Genomic DNA, 20,970 nt, shown 5'->3' on the forward strand with positions numbered 1-20,970 from the left:
ATCTTTACGCCTTCCACCAAGGAGGCTGTGCTGTGTGTCAGTTCGAGAAGCTGAGGCATGAAGAGGGGAAGCTGCTTTCCTGGGTCACTGAGCATAGAAGCAGCAAAGCCAAGACTAGAACCCAACTCTCCTGAGCCCCAGTCGTGTTTGGTTTAATGGTTTCTTTAGAGGCATTACTGTGGTGCTGTGCCCAGTGATAGCTAAGCAGTGTGTCCTTGCTGCTTCCCAAGCAAGAAAGCTGCTTTTGGTCACAATCCAGGCCGAGCTGAGAAAGGGTATGCAGCTTTTTCATCCCTCTCTCTGTGTAATGGTTGTCTCAATGCATTCTCATTCCGCTTGAGTGAAGAAGCCTGAGTTTCAGAGCCCCCAAGCTTCCTCTGAGGTCCTCGCCTTGAGTATCCTCCCAGGGTTATAGATAAATCACTGACTAGTTCATTACCTGTACCAGGGACTTTGCTGCCCAAGCAAACTAGATTAGATCTTGGGACATGGCAGAGACCAGGAAGAACATTGAGGTGTTTCCCCTACCCTTGTCTGAATTAGTCTGGCACTTTGGTTAATCATCTTCTGCCTGTAACTGTTCTCTGTAGAACTGGTGCAGCCCAGTCAAACCTGCTTGTTTTCTAATGTCCCCTGTGACCTGAGGCCTCCTCCCACAGTGTCACCTGGCCAGTGAGAGGGCTGGCGTTGCATCATGAACTGGCAAGGAACCCACTTTGTGGTTGGGGGATCGGGGGTCTTTTTGCAGAACCCTAATGGCTGGAGCAGCTCACTGGCTAGAGCTAACTTTGCCAACCTCATGTATAGGTTACCAAACTGGAGGGTCAAGGTTTTGCATTCATGGGCTTTTCTCTTTGTTCTTGTTTTCTTGTGGCCCCCTGTCACAAGGTGGCCCATTTAGGTGAAGATCCAGCTGCCCTGTGCCAGCTCAGGTGCTCTCAGTTTGGCCAATTTAGAAGGCAAGGCAGCACCTGGGGCTATAAAGGATCAGGGTCAATCAGAGAGGGAGGAGGTCCTCGAAGAGAGTTGTAGGAGGTTCCTGGAGGAAAGCTGAAGGCAGGAGAGGGGTTTGCCAGTTGGCCTCCCCAAGGCTGAGACAAGGGCTGGAGCGCTGGTGCTGAAGGCAGCAAAAAAAGCAGAGGGCCTGCTCACTTCTAAGCCAAAGAATTACAGCTGAGGGCCGGAGAGGGCTGATGGCAGGCGGGCAGTGGAGGAGCTTACCCGCTGACATCTCCACACTGGAGAGCTGGACCCAGGGGACCAGTGAGGGGGCCAAGGGGCGTGATGGGCGGTCCCTGGTGCGGATGATCTCCCAGCAAAAAGGCTGAGGGGTTCCCACTGGGAAGAGTGCATTGCAGTCCAGCTGTCCTGGCAGAAGGACAGGAGAGGATCGAAGAAGAACCTGGGTGTGGTGGAAGACGGTAGAGTGCAGTAAGTCCTAAGTCAATGGACTAGCTATTGTGGGACTTTAAGAACTACTTGCACTGGAGGTGACAAACGGTCTGCCTTTTGGGGTGTTTGTTACGGACTGTTTGTACGATGTTTTAGTAATAAACTGGCGCCCAGGAGGGCTATTTCTGAGGCAAGAGAGTTTGTGTGGCATTACTGGGGACCATGAAGGAGGGAAGCTGAGGCAGGCATGCCTGTTTGGTTGTGGCCTGCCACAGGAGGGCGCCTGGGGCCGCCTTATGAAGCCATGGGTTCCACCTGGAGTTCTGCTTACTTACTCCCTGCTGCCTGATCCGACTGTGAGGCTTATCCACTGCTCTGTTTCCTGCTTACGCTAGAGGTATTCTGTGTGTCTATTTTTCACAACAGAATAATTGTTCCCCAGAGGTTACTCTATTATCCTGCCCATTCAGCCGAGACCTTTCTGGCCTATATGGGAAAAAAAGGCAGCTGCCAAATCCTGCTCCTCTACGTGAACCATTCTCCGAGCCCTGGCCAAATGGGCCCGTAGAACATACGTTGTCATACTATAGTCACTGCATAAACTGCAGCTTAGAGCCTTTGGCCTTTCAGAGTGAGCCCATTGTTCTCCAGGCCGGGCTGAGACTCTGCCTCTTCCCTTGTCACTACTTACTGTCTGTTTGCCAGTAGTGCCTGGAAGCTCCAATTGCGGCTGCATGGTCACCAAGCGCTTTCCCCCCGGCCTGACTCTCGTGCACTGAGGTCCTGGCACATCTTGCAAGCGAAGTGGTGATGGGCCAGTACAGAACAGGAGTAGGCGACAAGCAAGGAATACCTAGATGCTACAGGAGGAGGGGTCCTTCCCTGCCTCAGTATTGGATTCAGTCCGTGGTACTTGGGGACTCTTGCTGGAGGGGCTGTCTTTGGAAGGAAATAGAAAACTCATGCCCTGGCTGCATGTCCTTTATACTTGTCGAGGGCTCTTTTTTGTAAGCGTTGCGGTATTAACCCTGGTGTGCTGCTGGTTAAATTCCAGCTTGGTAATGACATGCTGCCTCCCTGAATTCCCCCTGCTGACCCAACTGGGTACAGGGCAAGTGGTATAATCGCAAACAGAGCGTTGGGTGGGAGCTTGATGTGAGAATGGCTCAGTTCTCCAGTCATGCTGAGAGGAATATCAAGAGGATAAGTTGTATGGCGAAGCACATTCCATCTCTTCTCCCGCCTTGGTGCTTGCACCCACCTACACCACTCTTCTTCATCCCTTGTCCTGCACAGCTGGTCAGCAGCAGCTGTGCTCCAGTCCAGAGGTGGCTACATACCAGTGGTGGTGGCAGTGATTTCTGGGAATCCTCTCCCTACCTCACCAAGGTGTTTTGAGGGGTGCTTAGCTGGCATTTGTACATGGCTTTGAGATCCTTGCAGTGTAGGTGGAGTGGTACTGTTCTCATTGCATTAGCCAGTTCTCTGTTATCCTGTTTTCAGGACAGCTTTATTTTTTTTTTCTGGCAGACAACTTGGGGAGGAAATCAAGCAAGTGGTGTCCTTGAACTGGCTTTCTGCAGAATCCCTGGAGGAAATAGCCAAGGAGCAGGAGCAAGAAAAAATGCGTTTACTGCAAGCAAAGGAGGAGAAGGTTCAGCGATTTCAGGAGGAGCTGAGACAAGAGGAGGAGGAAGAAGCTCAAGTGCTTCATCAGCAGAAAGAAAAGTCCCTCTGGTAATTTCCTTTCAGACTCTAACTCCTCCCCTCCAAAACCTTCCCCTGCTGTGACTCATTGCTGGAGACCCCACGCTTGTGCTGTACCACACTCTGCCATCCCTGTGATCTTGAGGTGTCTGCGAGCGACTGTGTCTCCTGTGCAAAAGAGACTGGTGCCACTTTGCCAGTGCCTTGGGCACAGGGGGACTGGGCTGGGATTTTTGGGTGGAGACGAGTGAGGGACTCGTTTTGCTTCCTCAGGCTCTGTGCTGTGCATGACAGTCTGTGCATCTCACGGCCAATAGCGTTCCCCCATAAACACTGCTTATGGACATGATGTGAATCCTTGAAGTGTATGTGCAGAGTGTGCATCTGTGTCTGGATAAAGCTCTTGGTCTTTCCAGCATAGAGCAGGAAGCCTTTTCCTCCTAGTCCAGCAAGAAGAGCTGTGATCCGACACAAATGTAGCTTTCAGCATATGCACCTGTCTCTCAGGTTGTAAACCTGGGTAAAGTATCCTTCTCTGTGCTCAGTGGTTTACAGCACGGCAGATGTTCAAGCCTAGGCTAAGTGATGGTGATCGAATTGGAAATTGGAGCCTCAGGGCACATGGGGTTACTCCAAGAGTGCCACATGCTGAATTCCCAGGTACTTCAGAACAAGGCTTTTAGGAGTGGGGAATGTGGCCAGTTAAATGTCAAAGCCCGGTCAGGCTGCCTGGGCTTGAAGGTTACCCAGGAGCTTCAGGTTCTCTGTTTAAAACTTTCAGTGGTGCTGTGCTGGGTTGTGTCTGTGCTGGTTCTGTTAAACATGCTCCTCGCAGGGTGCTGAGCAGGCCAAGTAGCATCTTCCTGGGCAGTGCTGTGGGGGATCTGAGAAATGTCAGGCCGGAAGGCACCTCAAGAGACCACTGAGTGCAGTCCCCTGCTCTGAGGCAGGACCAAGTGAATCTTCCAGCCCATCCCTGACAGGTGTTTGTCCAGCCTGTTCTTAAAAACCTCCAGTGACGGGGATTCCACAACCTGCCTTGGAGCCTGTTCCAGAGCTTAACTCCCCTTCGAGTTAGATGGCTTTTCCCAATATCTAATCTATATCTCCCTTGCTGCAGATTAACCGACTACTTCTTGCCCTGCCTTCAGTGGACATGGAGAACCACTGATCCCTGCCCTCTTTAGAGCAGCCCTTAGTGTATTTGAAGACTGTTCCCAGGTCTCCCTCAGTTGTCTGTGCTCAAGACTAAACGTGCCCCGTTTTTTTTCCCTTTCCTTGTAGGTCAGATTTTCTAAACCTTTTATCATGTTTGTTGCGCTCCTCGGACTCTCTCCATATTACTCACTTTTTTCTTAAAGCGCAGTGCCGAGAACTGGACACGGCACTCCAGCTGAGGCCTCATCAGTGCCTAGTTGAGGGGCAGTCACCTCCTGTGTCCCGTGTGACATTCCCTATTAACACACCTAAGAGCATTAGCCTGTTTGGTAACTTATGACGCTTTCTGAGGGTGCCCGGGACTGTGAGTTACCCTGTTACCACCCCCCCCCCCCCCGCCCCAACTCAGTGAGGCAGGCTGTCTTGTGGCTGCTCCCTGATCCTGACAGCCCTTCAGTCACTTAAGCATGCTCCTCTGGGCTCTGCCAGCCCTTGGTGTGCTCCACTCTCCGAACTCCCCAGAATCATCCCCCTGTAGTGTCCAGCCCCGTCCCAGTAATGAGCAGGTTTGCTGTTCCTAAGGGAGCTGTACACACACAACGGATTCAGCGGAGTATTTCCTCCTATGTAACAGCACAGCACTGTACTCTACTTCTAGTGAAAACAAGTAGGGTTATTAACAAAGGTTAAGATTTAAGAGATAGTTAGCAAAGACAATAAGAACAGCAAGTTCCTTTTAAAACAAAAGGTACAACACGTTTCTTAGCATCTACACGTAATTTCAGTCGGCGAAAATCCTCGTCTAAAGCAATTTCTCACCTATTGCAACCTCCCAGTGTCACTAGCCATCATGGCCAGGATCCATCTTTCACAAATGCAGAAAGTGCTGTCCTGTTCTCCTCAGTGATGGATAACAAAATGTCATAGAATCATAGAATATTAGGGTTGGAAGGGACCCCAGAAGGTCATCTAGTCCAACCCCCTGCTCAAAGCAGGACCAATTCCCAGTTAAATCATCCCAGCCAGGGCTTTGTCAAGCCTGACCTTAAAAACCTCTAAGGAAGGAGATTCTACCACCTCCCTAGGTAACGCATTCCAGTGTTTCACCACCCTCTTAGTGAAAAAGTTTTTCCTAATATCCAATCTAAACCTCCCCCACTGCAGCTTGAGACCATTACTCCTCGTTCTGTCATCTGCTACCATTGAGAACAGTCTAGAGCCATCCTCTTTGGAACCCCCTTTCAGGTAGTTGAAAGCAGCTATCAAATCCCCCCTCATTCTTCTCTTCTGCAGGCTAAACAATCCCAGCTCCCTCAGCCTCTCCTCATAACTCATGTGTTCCAGCCCCCTAATCATTTTTGTTGCCCTTCGCTGGACTCTCTCCAATTTATCCACATCCTTCTTGAAGTGTGGGGCCCAAAACTGGACACAGTACTCCAGATGAGGCCTCACCAATGTCGAATAGAGGGGAACGATCACGTCCCTCGATCTGCTCGCTATGCCCCTACTTATACATCCCAAAATGCCATTGGCCTTCTTGGCAACAAGGGCACACTGCTGACTCATATCCAGCTTCTCGTCCACTGTCACCCCTAGGTCCTTTTCCGCAGAACTGCTGCCTAGCCATTCGGTCCCTAGTCTGTAGCTGTGCATTGGGTTCTTCCGTCCTAAGTGCAGGACCCTGCACTTATCCTTATTGAACCTCATCAGATTTCTTTTGGCCCAATCCTCCAATTTGTCTAGGTCCATCTGTATCCTATCCCTCCCCTCCAGCGTATCTACCACTCCTCCCAGTTTAGTATCATCCGCAAATTTGCTGAGAGTGCAATCCACACCATCCTCCAGATCATTTATGAAGATATTGAACAAAACCGGCCCCAGGACCGACCCTTGGGGCACTCCACTTGATACCGGCTGCCAACTAGACATGGAGCCATTGATAACTACCCGTTGAGCCCGACAATCTAGCCAACTTTCTATCCACCTTATAGTGCATTCATCCAGCCCATACTTCCTTAACTTGCTGACAAGAATACTGTGGGAGACCGTGTCAAAAGCTTTGCTAAAGTCAAGAAACAATACATCCACTGCTTTCAACTTCATCCACAGAACCAGTAATCTCATCATAGAAGGCGTAGCAGTCTGGGAGCTGACCTTGTTAGTGAAAACAGAGGCAAAAAAAGCATTGAGTACATTAGCTTTTTCCACATCCTCTGTCACTAGTTTGCCTCCCTCATTCAGTAAGGGGCCCACACATTCCTTGGCTTTCTTCTTGTTGCCACCATACCTGAAGAAACCCTTCTTGTTACTCTTGACATCTCTGGCTAGCTGCAGCTCCAGGTGCGATTTGGCCCTCCTGATAACATTCCTACATGCCCGAGCAATATTTTTATACTCTTCCCTGGTCATATGTCCAACCTTCCACTTCTTGTAAGCTTCTTTTTTATGTTTAAGATCCGCTAAGATTTCACCATTAAGCCAAGCTGGTCGCCTGCCATATTTACTATTCTTTCGACTCATTGGGATGGTTTGTCCCTGTAACCTCAACAGGGATTCCTTGAAATACAGCCAGCTCTCCTGGACTCCTTTCCCCTTCAAGTTAGTCCCCCAGGGGATCCTGGCCATCCGTTCCCTGAGGGAGTCGAAGTCTGCTTTCCTGAAGTCCAGGGTCCGTATCGTGCTGCTTACCTTTCTTCCCTGTGTCAGGATCCTGAACTCAACCAACTCATGGTCACTGCCTCCCAGATTCCCATCCACTTTTGCTTCCCCCACTAATTCTACCCGGTTTGTGAGCAGCAGGTCAAGAAAAGCGCCCCCCCCTAGTTGGCTCCTCTAGCACTTGCGCCAGGAAATTGTCCCCTACGCTTTCCAAAAACTTCCTGGATTGTCTATGCACCGCTGTATTGCTCTCCCAGCAGATATCAGGAAAATTAAAGTCACCCATGAGAATCCGGGCATGCGATCCAGTAGCTTCCGTGAGCTGCCGGAAGAAAGCCTCATCTACCTCATCCCCCTGGTCCGGTGGTCTATAGCAGACTCCCACCACTACATCACTCTTGTTGCACACACTTCTAAACTTAATCCAGAGACACTCAGGTTTTTCTGCAGTTTCGTACCGGAGCTCTGAGCAGTCATACTGCTCCCTTACATACAGTGCTACTCCCCCACCTTTTCTGCCCTGCCTGTCCTTCCTGAACAGTTTATAACCATCCATGACAGTACTCCAGTCATGTGAGTTATCCCACCAAGTCTCTGTTATTCTGATCACGTCATAGTTCTTTGACATCACCAGGACCTCCAGTTCTCCCTGCTTGTTTCCAAGGCTTTGTGCATTTGTATATAAGCACTTGAGATAACCTGTTGATCGCCCCTCATTCCCAGTATGAGGCAGGAGCCCTCCCCTCACAGACATTCCTGCCTGTGCTTCCTCCCGGTATCCCGCTTTCCCACTTACCTCAGGGCTTTGGTCTCCTTCCCCCGGTGAACCTAGTTTAAAGCCCTCCTCACTAGGTTAGCCAGCCTGCTCGCGAAGATGCTCTTCTCTCTCTTCGTAAGGTGGAGCCCGTCTCTGCCTAGCACTCCTTCTTGGAACACCATCCCATGGTCGAAGAATCCAAAGCCTTCTCTCCGACACCACCTGCGTAGCCATTCGTTGACTTCCACGATTCGACGCTCCCTACCTAGGCCTTTTCCTTCCACGGGGAGGATGGACGAGAACACCACTTGCGCCTCCAACTCCTTTATCCTTCTTCCTAGAGCCACATAGTCCGCAGTGATCCGCTCAAGGTCATTCTTGGCAGTATCATTGGTGCCCACGTGGAGAAGCAGGAAGGGGTAGCGATCCGAGGGCTTGATGAGTCTCGGCAGTCTCTCCGTCACATCGCGAATCTTAGCCCCCGGCAAGCAGCAGACTTCTCGGTTTTCCCGGTCAGGGCGGCAGATAGATGACTCAGTCCCCCGGAGGAGAGAGTCCCCGACCACCACCACCCGCCTTCTCCTCTTGGGAGTGGTGGTCGTGGAACTCCCAACCTCAGGACAGCTCATCTCATGCCTTCCAACCAGCGGAGTCTCCTTCTGCTTTCTCGCCCCAGACATATCATCTGGTCCACTCTCCGCAACGGTACCTGTGGAGAGAACATGAAAGCGGTTAGTTACCTGTGTCTGTGTTACTGGAACCCGGACATTCCGCTTACCTCTTCTGGAGGTCACATGTTGCCAAGCTTCTTCACTGGCCTCTTGGCTCCTCTGTGCAACCTGCTCTATATCTGTAGAGCTTTGTGCTCCTAGAAGCCTATCCTGAATTCTGTCCAGAAAATCCTCAGTTTCCCGTATGCAACGCAGGGTTATCATCTGTTGCTCCAGACCTTCAATCTTCTCTTCCAATATGGAGACCAGCTTGCACTTTGTACAGACAAAGTCGCTTCTGTCCTGTGGAAGAAAGACAAACGTGGCACATCCAGTGCAGGTCACAACAGCTGAACCCCCCCCCTTCCATATCACCTTCCTACTACGAGCTTCCTCAGAGCAGTTTGCAAGACGTAAGCCTCACTGGGCTCACTCCAGGCGAACTCCCAGGCAAACTCCTGCTGTGTGCTGCTCTGCTGTCCCCGCTGCTCAGCTGGTTCTCCGCTGCTCAGCTGGTTCGCGAAGCTCTGGCTATTTTTAAACAGCCAGGCTTCCCTGTCGCAAACAAACAGACACCCTACTGCCCGCCCCCTGCAGGCTAGCAGCCAATCAGACACTCACTCAGGCTCTCACACTGCCCCCCCAGCAAACACACGCTCGGATACTTCCTCAGCAAGCAAACAAACACACACTCACACTCGGATACTTACCAGTCCCAGGCAAACTCCTGCTGTGAGCTGCTCTGCTGTCATCTTTGTCTTCCTCTTATACCTCCAAAGTTCATTGTCTTTATACCCCAGAGAGCGAACAACCCCTGGGGTTTGGTCCCTGGTGTTTTGCCCATCCCTCTGTTTACTCCATATGCAGATTTGGCCTACCATGTTTAATTTACATTTGTCTGAGACTCATCGCCTATCTGGAAGAAACCTGTTTGTGAGCTCTGCCTTAATCCAAAATGCTTGCAGCCCTGCCCTGCTTGCCATAGTCCACGAACTTTAAGTGTACTCTCTGTGCCATTATCCAAATCATTTATGAAGATACTGAATAGAAATGGATCCAGGACAGATCCCTGTGGAACTCCATTCAGTATGCCTTTCCAGCTTGTGTGTGAACCATTGATGACTAGTCTGAGAGCAATCTTCTAGGCAGTTGTGCATCCACCTTACAGTGGGTTTGTCTAGGCCAGTGGTTCTCAACCAGGGGTCTGGGGGCCTCAAGCAGGTTTCAGGGGAGCCTCCAAGCAGGGCCAGCATTAGACACGCTGGGGCCCAGGGCAGAACACCAGGTCCCTGAGCCCCGTCAGCCGCGGCTGAAGCCTGAGCAATGTAGCTTCGTGGAGCCCCAGGCAATTGCCCTGATTGCAACCCCCTAACGCCGGCCCTGGCTTTTATATGCAGAAAACCAGTTATTGTGGCACACGTGGGCATGGAGTTGTTATAGCATGTTGGCGAGACCCTCAGAAAGAGGTTGAGAACCCTTGTCTCGGCTATTTCTCTAGTTTGTTTATGAGAAGGTCATGTGAGACAGTATCAAAAACTTTACTGAAGTCAAGATATACGACCTGTACTGCTTCTCCCATATCCACAGGCTTGTTACCATGTCAAAGAAGGCTATTAGGTTGGTTTCACATGATTTATTCTTGACAAATCCATGCTCACTGTTACTTATCACCTCATTTTCTTCTAAGTGCTGACAAATAGAAAGTTTTTGATTATTTGCTCCATTATCTTTCTGGGTACAGAAGTTAAGCTGACTGGCCTATGATTCCCCGGTTTGTCCTTATTACCCTTTTTATAGATAGATGCTACAGTTGTCCAGTGCTCCGGCATCTTTCCTGTCCTCCACGAGTTCTCAAAGATAATTGCTAATGGCTCAGAGATCTCTTTGCCAATTCCTGAAGTATTCTGGGATGTATTTCATCAGGCCCAGCTGATTTGAAGACATCTAATTTGTCTAAGTAATTCTCAATTTGTTCCTTTCCTATTTTAGTCTCAGGTCCTACCCTTTTTACTCTGATATTCACTGTGTTATCTGACCACTGCTAACTTTTTGGGTGAAAGCTGAAACAAAAATGTAATTTAACACTTTGGTCATTGCTGCGTTTTCTGTTGTTGTCTTTCCTCCTCATTTAGTGATGGGCCTACCCTGTTCCTGGTCTTCCTTTGCTTCCCAGCATTGTAAAATGCTTTCTTGTTACCCTTTATATTCCTAGCTGGTTTAATCTCATTTTGTGCCTTGGCCTTTCTTATCTTGTCCCTAAATGCTTGTGGTGTTTTGTTTTATATTCAGAATTTGCAATTTGACCGATTTTCCACTTTGCGTATGACTCCTTTTTTTGAATTGCAAGTCATTGAAGATCTCCTGGTTTAGTCAGGGTGGTTTCTTACCATATTTCCTATTTTTTCCTTTGCATTGGTACAGTTTGCTCTTGTGCCCTTAATAATGGCTCTCTAAAAAACTGCCAACTCTCCTGAACTCTTTTTTTCCCCTTCGACTTGCTTCCAGTGGGATCTTACCTACCAATTCTCTGCACTTCAAGAAGGCAGACTTTATCAAATTCATTGTATTTATTCTGCTGTTTTCCCTCCTACCATTCCTTGGAATCATGAACTATATTGTTTCGTGATCAGTTTCTCTCAAGCTGTCTTCCACCCTCACATTCACAACTAGTTCCTCCTTGTTTGTCAGAATCAAATCCAGAACAGCCTCTCCTCTGATCACTTCCTCCACCTCTTGTTAATTTCAGACCAAGTCTCCAATTTGTCAGCATCCTTTTGGAATTCTAATCCTGCCCTTGAAAGTGCTTGAAACTCCTGCCCTCCCAGCTTGGTGTCATCCGTACATTTTATAAGCATACTCTCCCCTCCATTATGCAAGTCATTAGTGAAAATAGTGATTAGTGGACCCAGAACCGACCCCTGTCGAACCCCACTAGATACACCCTCCCAGGTGGATAGTGAACCAGAGGTAACTACTCTTGGAGTAGTTTTTCAACCAGTCTTGCACCCACCTAGACCATGTTTCCCTAGTTTGTTTATGAGAATATCACATGGGACAGTGTCAAAAGCTATACCAAAATCAAAATATCACATCTACTGCTTCCTGCTCCTTCCCCTCTGACCCTCCCCCGCCATCCACTAAGTTAGTAATCCTGTCAAAAAAGGAAATTAGGTTGGTCTAGCATGATTAGTTCTTGACAAATCCATGCTGGCTATTCCTTGTAACCCTATTATCCTCTCAGTGCTCATAAATTGATTGTTTAATAATTTGTTGTTGGAGGAGTGGAAGATGGAGCACCCAGAGGAGATGGGGAGAGAAGCCAAGGAACAAGACAAGGGATTTGTAGTAGAAAGGGTGCCTGGAAGCAGCATAAAAAGAATTTGTTGCGAGAACACAAAGCCCAAATTGCTGCTAATGGATCCAGCCAGCCATCTGGGGACATCTTTTCATTTTCAGCTTTCACAGCACTACGTGACTTTATTGAAAAAAGAACTCCTGTCGCAGGAATTTCCTGTTGGAATCCAGGGACACACTACCCCACCCCGGGCCTTGGATTCTTTAGGCTATTTTGAAAGAGTGCTGCAGAACTTTGAACCCTCCCAGGTTCTTTTGTGCCCAGGAGCCAAATTTTAATGCATGAGGACAACAAATGGGACTCCAATGCTTGGGAGAGCTTCAGACAGGCTGATAACACCTACAGGAACCAGCATCTGATCTATGGGTCTCAGAGGGAAGTTGGTTAAGGTTGTTAAAACCTCTGAATCTCTTTTCCTGCTGCTGGTCATGCAGGTCTCTTAAAGAGGAGCTGGCGAAGGCTTCTGAGGAGGAAGAGCTGCGAATGAGAGAGGAAGAGGTCGAGAAACTCTCAAAGCTACGAGCCCAGATCAGCTCAGAGACTGAGACAGAAAAGGAGAAAATAAGGTGAAAAATTCAGTGCAAGCTGTACTTGTGGCACCTTAGAGACTAACCAATTTATTTGAGCATGAGCTTTCGTGCTCATGCTCAAATAAATTGGTTAGTCTCTAAGGTGCCACAAGTACTCCTTTTCTTTTTGCGAATACAGACTAACACGGCTGTTACTCTGAAACCAGTGCAAGCTGTGTAAAGCTGTGGGTGTGAGCCTTCCCTTTGCTCCCTGTAAATAGAAACCCGGCCCGCTATCAGGCAGCAGAGTGGCCACACTTACAAATGTGCAGTTACTGTAGATGATGCCCCGGCTAACTAGATGGTTTAATCTCAGTATTGACAGGGTTCCCTTATAGTAAGTACTGGGGAATACTCATAACACTGCAAACATTGAGGTAAATGTATCTGTTTGTGTGTGGCAAAACTGGCCAGCTTTCTTGGTGCCCCTTGTACTTTCTAAAGCAGAAGAGGTCAGTGGGTATGGAAATGAGCAATAGCAACATCATATAGGAGGATGCCTTTGTAATGTGTATCTTCTGATTTCTTTTGGATGGCTCAGCCTGTCCGAGTATGTCTACATAGCCAACAAAACAAAAAGAAAAGGAGTACTTGTGGCATCTTAGAGACTAACCAATTTATTTGAGCATAAGCTTTCGTGAGCTACAGCTCGCTTCATCGGATGCATACTGTGGAAAGTGTAGAAGATCTTTTTATATACACACAAAGCATGAAAAAATACCTCCCCTCACCCCACTCTCCTGCTGGTAATAGCTTATCTAAAGTGATTACTCTCCTTACAATGTGTATGATGATCAAGTTGGGCCATTTCCAGCACAAATCCAGGTACCCCCCCCCACACACACACACAAACCCACTCTCCTGTTGGTAATAGCTTATCTAAAGTGACCACTCTCCTTACAATGTGTATGATGATCAAGTTGGGCCATCTCCAGCACAAATCCAAGGTTTGACCTAACACTCTCACAAATCTTGGGAGACAGGCCAGTCCTTGCCTACAGACAGCCCCCCAACCTGAAGCAAATACTCACCAGCAACCACATACCACACAACAGAACCACTAACCCAGGAACCTATCCTTGCAACAAAGCCCGTTGCCAGCTGTGCCCACATATCTATTCAGGGGACACCATCACAGGGCCTAATCACATCAGCCACACTATCAGAGGCTCGTTCACCTGCACATCCACCAATGTGATATATGCCATCATGTGCCAGCAATGCCCCTCTGCCATGTACATTGGTCAAACCGGACAATCTCTACGTAAAAGAATAAATGGACACAAATCAGATGTCAAGAATTATAACATTCATAAACCAGTCGGAGAACACTTCAATCTCTCTGGTCATGCAATTACAGACATGAAAGTTGCGATATTACAACAAAAAAACCTTCAAATCCAGACTCCAGCAAGAGACTGTTGAATTGGAATTCATTTGCAAATTGGATACAATTAACTTAGGCTTGAATAGAGACTGGGAGTGGCTAAGTCATTATGCAGGGTAACCTATTTCCCCTTGTTTTTTCCTCCCCTCCCCTCCCCCGCGACATTCTTGTGAAACCCTGGATTTGTGCTGCAAATGGCCCACCTTGATTATCCAATGAAGTGAGCTGTAGCTCACGAAAGCTTATGCTCAAATAAATTGGTTAGTCTCTAAGGTGCCACAAGTCCTCCTTTTCTTTTTGCGAATACAGGCTAACACGGCTGTTACTCTAAAACAAAACAAAAAGGTCGTGTGGCAGAGGGTCTCGGCGCCCGGGCTGCAGCCCAACCTTGAATGTCTACACTGCTCTTTTCAGCCTCACAGCATGGCCCGACTCAACTGACCTCGACTCTGAGACTCCCTGCTGCTGCTTTACCCCCTCCCTCCCATAGAGACATCTCTTTTGGTGACCTGAGGGCTGTGAATGAAACCCCCTTCCCTTCCCCGCACAAGTGAGTTGCACTGTCCCTTGTGATTAGGATGCTTGAGGAGATGGTTGGATTGAGTAGACCTCTTCTCTAGCTCTTTGAGGGGCATCAAGACTAATGAGAGTTGGAGGAGATAGGCAAGGGCAGGAATTGAAAAAAACATGAGCACAATTTTCATCTCTACTTTTTATATGCATAGAGAGAGAGAGGCGCGCGTGCGCCCACACACACACCCTGTATTAAACGTAGACTACAAATAGTCTAATAGCTGCCTTTGTTCTTTGCCAGGCTGCCTAATTATCCATTGCCAAGGCATACATTTTAGGTAACACGTTACTTGACTCATGTTTGAGAACCCGAGTTTGCTTTTGTTCATGTCTTTAGGCTTGCAATTTTCACTTGTACCATGTATTCCTATTGCAAGTTTGGTTGCTAAATGAAATGCAGTATTGCAATATGACTGACCTACTTACCTGTGTCGTCTTACCGCTTATCACAAATCTACCAGGGCTGAGCAAGAGGCTGCATTGCAAAAGCTGAGAGAGGAATGGGAGTCCCTTCAGAAGGTGGAGAGGGAGAGCTTGGAGGAGAGGAAGAAGCGTGTTTTGGAGATGCTGAAGGTGGAAGTGGAGGAAGCGCAGCAGAGAGAAGCGACAGAGCTGGAACAGGAGAAGGAGCGAGTCCTGAATGAGTTAAAGGAGAGATTAGAAAGAGAAAGAAAAGAGGTGAAACTCGCATTTTTACCAGGCAGAGTCAAAACTGAGAAGGCTTGTATTGTATTGCCAACCCCATGAGATCAAATAGCACCTGCATGAGATTGGGCAATAGTTTTCTATAAATGCTGATACTACAAAGTGCTGGGGAACATAATGGAGATGCTTCTAATCGTTTCCTACCAAATGCATGGTCCTTGGGGCAGATGCCCAGGCGATGAACCACCTTACAATCTCAAAGACTCCCTGGTTTCAAGACCTATTGTTCTTTATGTTTGGTAAGAGGTGCATGCTGGTTCGGGCAGAAATCCTTGCCTGCAGCTGGGCCAGGTGAAGACTGACTGTACCTGTGAGAGCTGTGTGAGTAGCTGCAGGGTGTAGGCTGGGGCAGAGTAATTGGTTAGGGGTGTCGGGAATCTCTTGTGCATTCTGTGATGCACCAAACATGCTTGTGGGCTCTAGGCACTATAACTGGAAATAACGCTTAACCTGCATAGCTGCACAAGCTGAGTAATGGTGAGACGTCTCTGACTGGAACAGTCTTGAAAGAAGTGGGTGGAAACCCCCTTGATGTTGAAAAATCAGCATGGAGAATACATTGTGGTATTGGAAGGACTAGGCCTGACCTAGTCAGTCTCTTCCCATCTCTGATAGCTTCGATTCTAAATAACAGATCTCTGCTTTCAAGTGTATCGTTTTAGTGAGGCTTTTGGCACAGTCCCATATAACATTCTCATAAAGAAGGGAAATGTGGTCTGTGTGAAATTACTAGAAGGTGGGTGCACAACTAGTTGAAAGATTGTACTCAAAGAGTAGTTACCAATGGTTTGCTGTCAAACTGGGGACACACATGTGGCCAGGCCCTGGAGGGCTCTGTCCTGGGTCTGCTACTCGTCAATATTTTCATGAATGACTTGGATAATAGAGTGGAGAAAATGCTTATAAAATCTGAGGCTGACATGAAGCTGGGAGAGGCTACTAGCACTTGGGAGGACAGGGTTAGAATGGAAAACAACCATGACAAATTGGGGAATTGCTCTGAATTCAAGAAGATGAAATTCAATAGACAAGTACAAAGTATTACACCTAGAAAGAAAAAATCAAATGCCCATCTACAAAATGGCCAGGTGGTAGCACTGTTGAAAAGGATTTGAACGTTATAATGGATCACAGGCTGAATACGCGTCAACGATGGGATGCAGTCGTCAGAAAGGCTAATTTCATTCTAGGGTACAGTAACAGGAGTGTTGAAGGTAAGACACGGGAGCTGCGAGTCCTAATCATGAGTTCTGTTTACATGGGCAAACGGATTCAGATGAAATGAACCCTCGCCTGGCCAAAGCAAGCCATTTTCCCCAGATCTGGATATGCCCTCCCTCTATCTGTCCCCCAGAAGGCTCAGGCAGCCATTGAAATTAAGGGTGCTACTGTGACAGGCTCTTTATTAGGTCCACCTGTGCTCATTAACAGCCTTGATGGGAGCTGACAGAGGGCAGCTCTAGAGGAAGCCAAAGGGGAGCAGGAAAGGGCTAGTGGAAGCGGTGGCAGAGAGCTAGGAGGCCCAGGCAGGGCAGAAGACTGGGAAGCTGTAGCTAGCTTGAGGAAGCATCTGCAGGGAGCAGCACCGGCTCCTGCACATAGTAAAGGGACTGTTTGAATGATAACTCAGCTCTGGGAACAAAGGCTAGGAACTCCTGTCTCGAGGAGAGAGAACTGTTTTGAATTCTGAAACCAGTAGCCAGATGGGTGAAGCTGGTGTGCAGTATGAATCTGTGTAAGGCCTAAATAAATTGAAGCCCAGAAAAGGAGTATTTTAATTATGACTGGAGTGTTATGGTGAGTTATCGAGGAACTCCGTGTGAGAAGGGAAACTCAGGCCACTAGAGCGATGGTGGAAACTCTGTTACCATCCCCATAGGCTTTGTCTTTTTTAAAAAGAGAACTAGTTCCTTGTAGCCAATGCGCTGTTCCAATAGTGTGTCTCATTGGTGGCAGTAAATTCAGGACACTCCAGATACCTTGAGTGCAGCTCAGACTGGAAAGGGTATGAGCCTTGCATGTTCTCAAAGGTTATGTATAAATCGCTGACTGAAACAGGGCATTTGTACATCACCTTCACATGAAATGGGGTTTTTCAAGCAGGACTTTGTTGACTCTCCTGCAGGCTGCAGAAGTGCTAGAGAAGCAGTTTGCAGCTGAGCTCCAGGAGTTGAAATCTACAGCAGAAGAGAAACACCAAAAGGTAAAAGCCAGTGTTGCTAAAACTTATAAGAAATCTGTAATAATTCTGCACTTAATAGCTTCCCTAAATGTCATTGGTGCAGTTTCTTCCACCCCCGAAAGGTGATTCTTATCTGGATCAGCACTTGGGCATGCTCCAGTCAGGGAGAGGCGAGCCTGAGTACACTGATTTTTGCCATGCTGTATACAGTGAGGTGGCCATATCTGAAGACCAAAATGACTCCCTGGTTTCTTTTGTGGCAGGTTGTTTCCAGCCTCCGGAAGCAAATAGCAGAGGCCCAGAGGAGTGAGGAGGCCCAGCTGCACGAGGAATTGGAGAGAGCAGAGCAAAAAGTGCAGCAAAAAATGTATCGAGTAGCAGAGTTTGAGCGAGAGGTGATTACTTTTGTGCAACAGCCTTGGAGGTCGATTCCCCTGTCTTGCCCCTCCCCCGCATATGCATGCTTAGCCGTGGTTGTGAGAGCTTGGTTTAAAGTCTTCCTGTCTCGTGGTGGAGAGGTATGCCATAGATCAGGTAAGTTCCATACCACTGCAGACTGAGTTTCTTACCTCTGTGCTTACCCCTGCACCACCAGCTGGACAATGAGTGCACCAGGGCCGCCCTAATCTCAGTGCTGAGATGCTTCAGCGTTGCTGGAGCAGCAGTGCATGTTGGGAGTTGCTGCTCTGCGGGGGGAATCGTGCCTTACCGTGATGTAATGCGGTCTGCCTCTGTGACCACTGCAGCTCAGTGAGCTCATGAAAGAGAAACGCCAGGAAGTGGAGAAAGACCATGACCGGAAAATGGAGAGGATGAAAGAGGAGCATCAGGAAATCCTGGCTAGGATTCAGGATCAGTACGAGGAGGAGGTAATGCTGCTGAGAGCCACAGTCAGCCTGTAGATGTCCTTAGCGATTGGCTCATTGTCCCAGAAATAGTTACCAGGAGCCCCATAGTGACAGTCCAGATCTGCCCCTCGTACAGCAAGTCTAAGGGTTGGAACCATGCCAGGTGGTAGATGGCCAAGCCAGTCTTTTTCCGTTGAGCAGCAGTATCACAACCTGGAATGAGTCTAGGGCCAAGGCTCTGAAGGAAAGTGTCCCGGATGGGTGTGCCTCCTTTGTGTCTACACCTGACTTGTGCATGCACACGTGAATTTTTGCACAAGAAACAAGTGCACAGTTCTTTGCAGATGCATCTGTTGTGCCTCCATCAGAAAACTTGGCCTTGAATATCTCTATGCCTCCAGTTTCAGATTACAGAATCACTAATGGGCATGTGTAGAACTGTGTGCTCCCTTTGCAATGAAAAGGTGATTTCCTCTTTCTCTGACCTGTTTCTCTCAATGTTGCCTTGCCTGTAAGAGATTGTGGTCCGATCCAATTAATCCATCTGCTTCCCAGACTGTTCGGTGGTGGGCTGCTTGCCCACAGGGTGGGGGAGACAGTGTGTGCATGTCTGTGGAGGTGGTGGGGGAGAGAGCACATATGCATGTGATGTTGCTATAGACCTCTACACCTCTGCTTGCTCTTCTTTCTTGGTTTTGCATCTGGGAGGAGAGAAAGCAAAGAGCCAAGAAGCTCGAGGTGCTGAAAGGGGAGCTGGAGCGCCTGAGACAGCTCCATGATGGGGAGCTGCGGGCTTTGCAGAAGCAGCTGGATGAGCAGCTCAGTGACTTGCGGCAGAGCCACAAGGCGAAGGTGAGTGGTAACTTCCATTTCTACCATAGCTACTGTCAGCTCTGCCTGGAATAGACCATGGTCTCTGGCTCCATGAGTATGTGCGCTGGTCTCAGGAGACCAGCGTGTCACAAGGTCCATTTTCAGAGATCGTTGCTGTTTTATCTTGTGGTGAAGTTTGGCTCAGCAAACCCCTCATGTCAGGCTCCTTGTTCTGCACAGGAACAAAAAGTCCAGGAGTTGGAAATGGAACTCGAAATGCGAGCAAAAGATGCCAAGGCCAGATGTGCTCAGCTGAATCACCAGGTGAGTCAGTCCTACAGGGCATTTTGAAAGTTTCCTAACTGGCACTTCTCATCTCCCCCTATTCCTTGTTGGGGGGACTGGTCAGTGTGCCTAACTGCACCCATTAAAGTCACAGGAAGGACTGGGGAGCAGAACTGGGTCAGTGCTGAATGCCCCTGGAAATCCCAGCCTCCATGTATCATGCCCCTCTTTATCAGAGCCAGTGCCTTGGGCTTTCTGCCTTGCTTTGGGGGAATACTTGTGTAGGGTAAGGGGCCGCGCAAAGCCTGGTGTCATGGAAGTATGTCATTCTCAGGGTCACTTTTGATTTCGGACCGGGTCCTATTCCCCACCTGTACTGCAGGGCAAAACTAACAAGCAATTTCTGGCTTTTGGAAAGCAAAATGGGCTCTCTTCAGTACGAGAGAGAGAGAGAGAGAAGGCCGTCCCGTTGAGCTGGCAGAAATCTCTGGCTATGTGTCCTTGGCTGGCAAAAACCTGAATCCCTGGATTGTTATAAAGGCTATAGATACCTCTGCTTCTATTATCTCTCGATTTGATAAACAGTATTTGATGCTTATGAAAGGAAGGGAAGGGAACTGAGCAGTGCTGGAGATGGAAAGCTGTGTGGCTGCAGGACAGTAAGATACTACACTATGGGGAATTCTTCCATGTCTGTGTAGCTGAGCAGGGCAATCTGCTCTTCCCACAAGCAACAGCAGGTTTCAGGCTCCCGGCTTGCTGAAGCCCTGGGAAAATGGAGCATTGGGACATTCTGAAGGGCTTGCGTTGATTAGCCAGCCCTGCTCTCAGTGCCATGGAACGTAGTTGGTGTTGTGGGGCCAAGCACACAAAGGAGGGAGCTACCCAAACAGCCCTGTTTAATTTCACATTCAAGATACTGGGGAAAGGTCAAAATGAATGGGGAGAGATCAGTGAAAGAGTGGAAACATTGCTGAAGTATTTCCCAGTGGCCTTGAAAGTTGGGGCTGTGTCATGCCGAGACTTGACCCCAAAACCAACAGTGTTCTAGAGTCAACTTGCTTCTGTGCCTTGTGTCATGATGCTCCAGCATTCACTGGTTTGCTCTTCACTTCTCTATGCAGGAAGAGGCCATGAGAAAGAAAAGGCAGCAGCTTCTGGATGAAGAGAGAAAAACTGAGCTGCAGAGAAATGTACGTATGCTCCAGCTCTCGGAAGGAGCTGCTGCCCAATGATTCGTTGTATGTGTGAAACACTAGAGCAGATCAGCACAGTGGCTTTAAAAACAAGCTCAGAAATAACTCTTGAGTCCTAGATCTGAACACCCCCCTTACGGTTCTGCTTCAGAGAGGAGCACTGTATTGTTGGCAGACTGATTAGCTGGGAGTGCATTTCATCATGGTGCAAAGGGAGAGGTTACTGCACACGGCTCTGCTTTATGGAGAACAGGGTTTGCTTGTCTGGACCCACATGCTCCTTGCCAGGAACAAGGAGGCTAACTACTGCATCTGTTGCTTTTTAATCTCACTGGGTTGTGAAAACTCTAGCCTCTAACCACTCTGTTAATTTTAGAACGTCCCATGGGTGGGTGGGACGAGGCCAAGAGGTTGGCGGATGGCACCATGCAGTGTGAGGGGCTAGCTTGAACTGGGGCTAGAAGTCTCCAAAGCCAAGCTGAGGAATAGCCCGTGGAGTAGCTTGGACACTCCTGGGAAGCATGTTGACTCCCTTTCTCTGCACGTTCCCAGAAAGGGCTGGGCATGTCCTACTGTCTGCCTGCCTTTGCCTGGTGCTGATGGGCATTCCACATGTTATGGAGGGGTGATGGTGCTGCAACTCCAGTGTGGGCTTTGAGGTTATTGCAGGTGTAT

At 48.6% G+C, this 20,970-nt stretch overlaps 1 protein-coding gene across 18 annotated transcripts in view; it reads left to right on the forward strand.

Annotated features, from left to right (window-relative positions):
* Positions 1-20,970, forward strand: part of CEP164 (centrosomal protein 164) — a 74,703-nt gene that overhangs the window by 35,282 nt on the left and 18,451 nt on the right. For all 18 annotated transcript variants that reach the window (XR_007353543.2, XM_048827443.2, XM_048827444.2 and 15 more), the window contains 9 exons: positions 2,923-3,129; positions 12,172-12,303; positions 14,728-14,944; positions 17,097-17,174; positions 17,417-17,548; positions 17,900-18,022; positions 18,710-18,853; positions 19,055-19,138; positions 20,224-20,292. Coding sequence is in view for 17 of the 18 variants with exons in the window: in XM_048827443.2 (XP_048683400.2) it covers positions 2,923-3,129; positions 12,172-12,303; positions 14,728-14,944; positions 17,097-17,174; positions 17,417-17,548; positions 17,900-18,022; positions 18,710-18,853; positions 19,055-19,138; positions 20,224-20,292 (1,186 nt within the window). In the remaining variant the exon portion in view is untranslated. The remainder of the gene's footprint in view (positions 1-2,922; positions 3,130-12,171; positions 12,304-14,727; positions 14,945-17,096; positions 17,175-17,416; positions 17,549-17,899; positions 18,023-18,709; positions 18,854-19,054; positions 19,139-20,223; positions 20,293-20,970) is intronic.

Source organism: Caretta caretta, chromosome 22, assembly GCF_965140235.1.
Source record: "Caretta caretta isolate rCarCar2 chromosome 22, rCarCar1.hap1, whole genome shotgun sequence".
NCBI classification, from domain to species: domain Eukaryota; kingdom Metazoa; phylum Chordata; order Testudines; family Cheloniidae; genus Caretta; species Caretta caretta.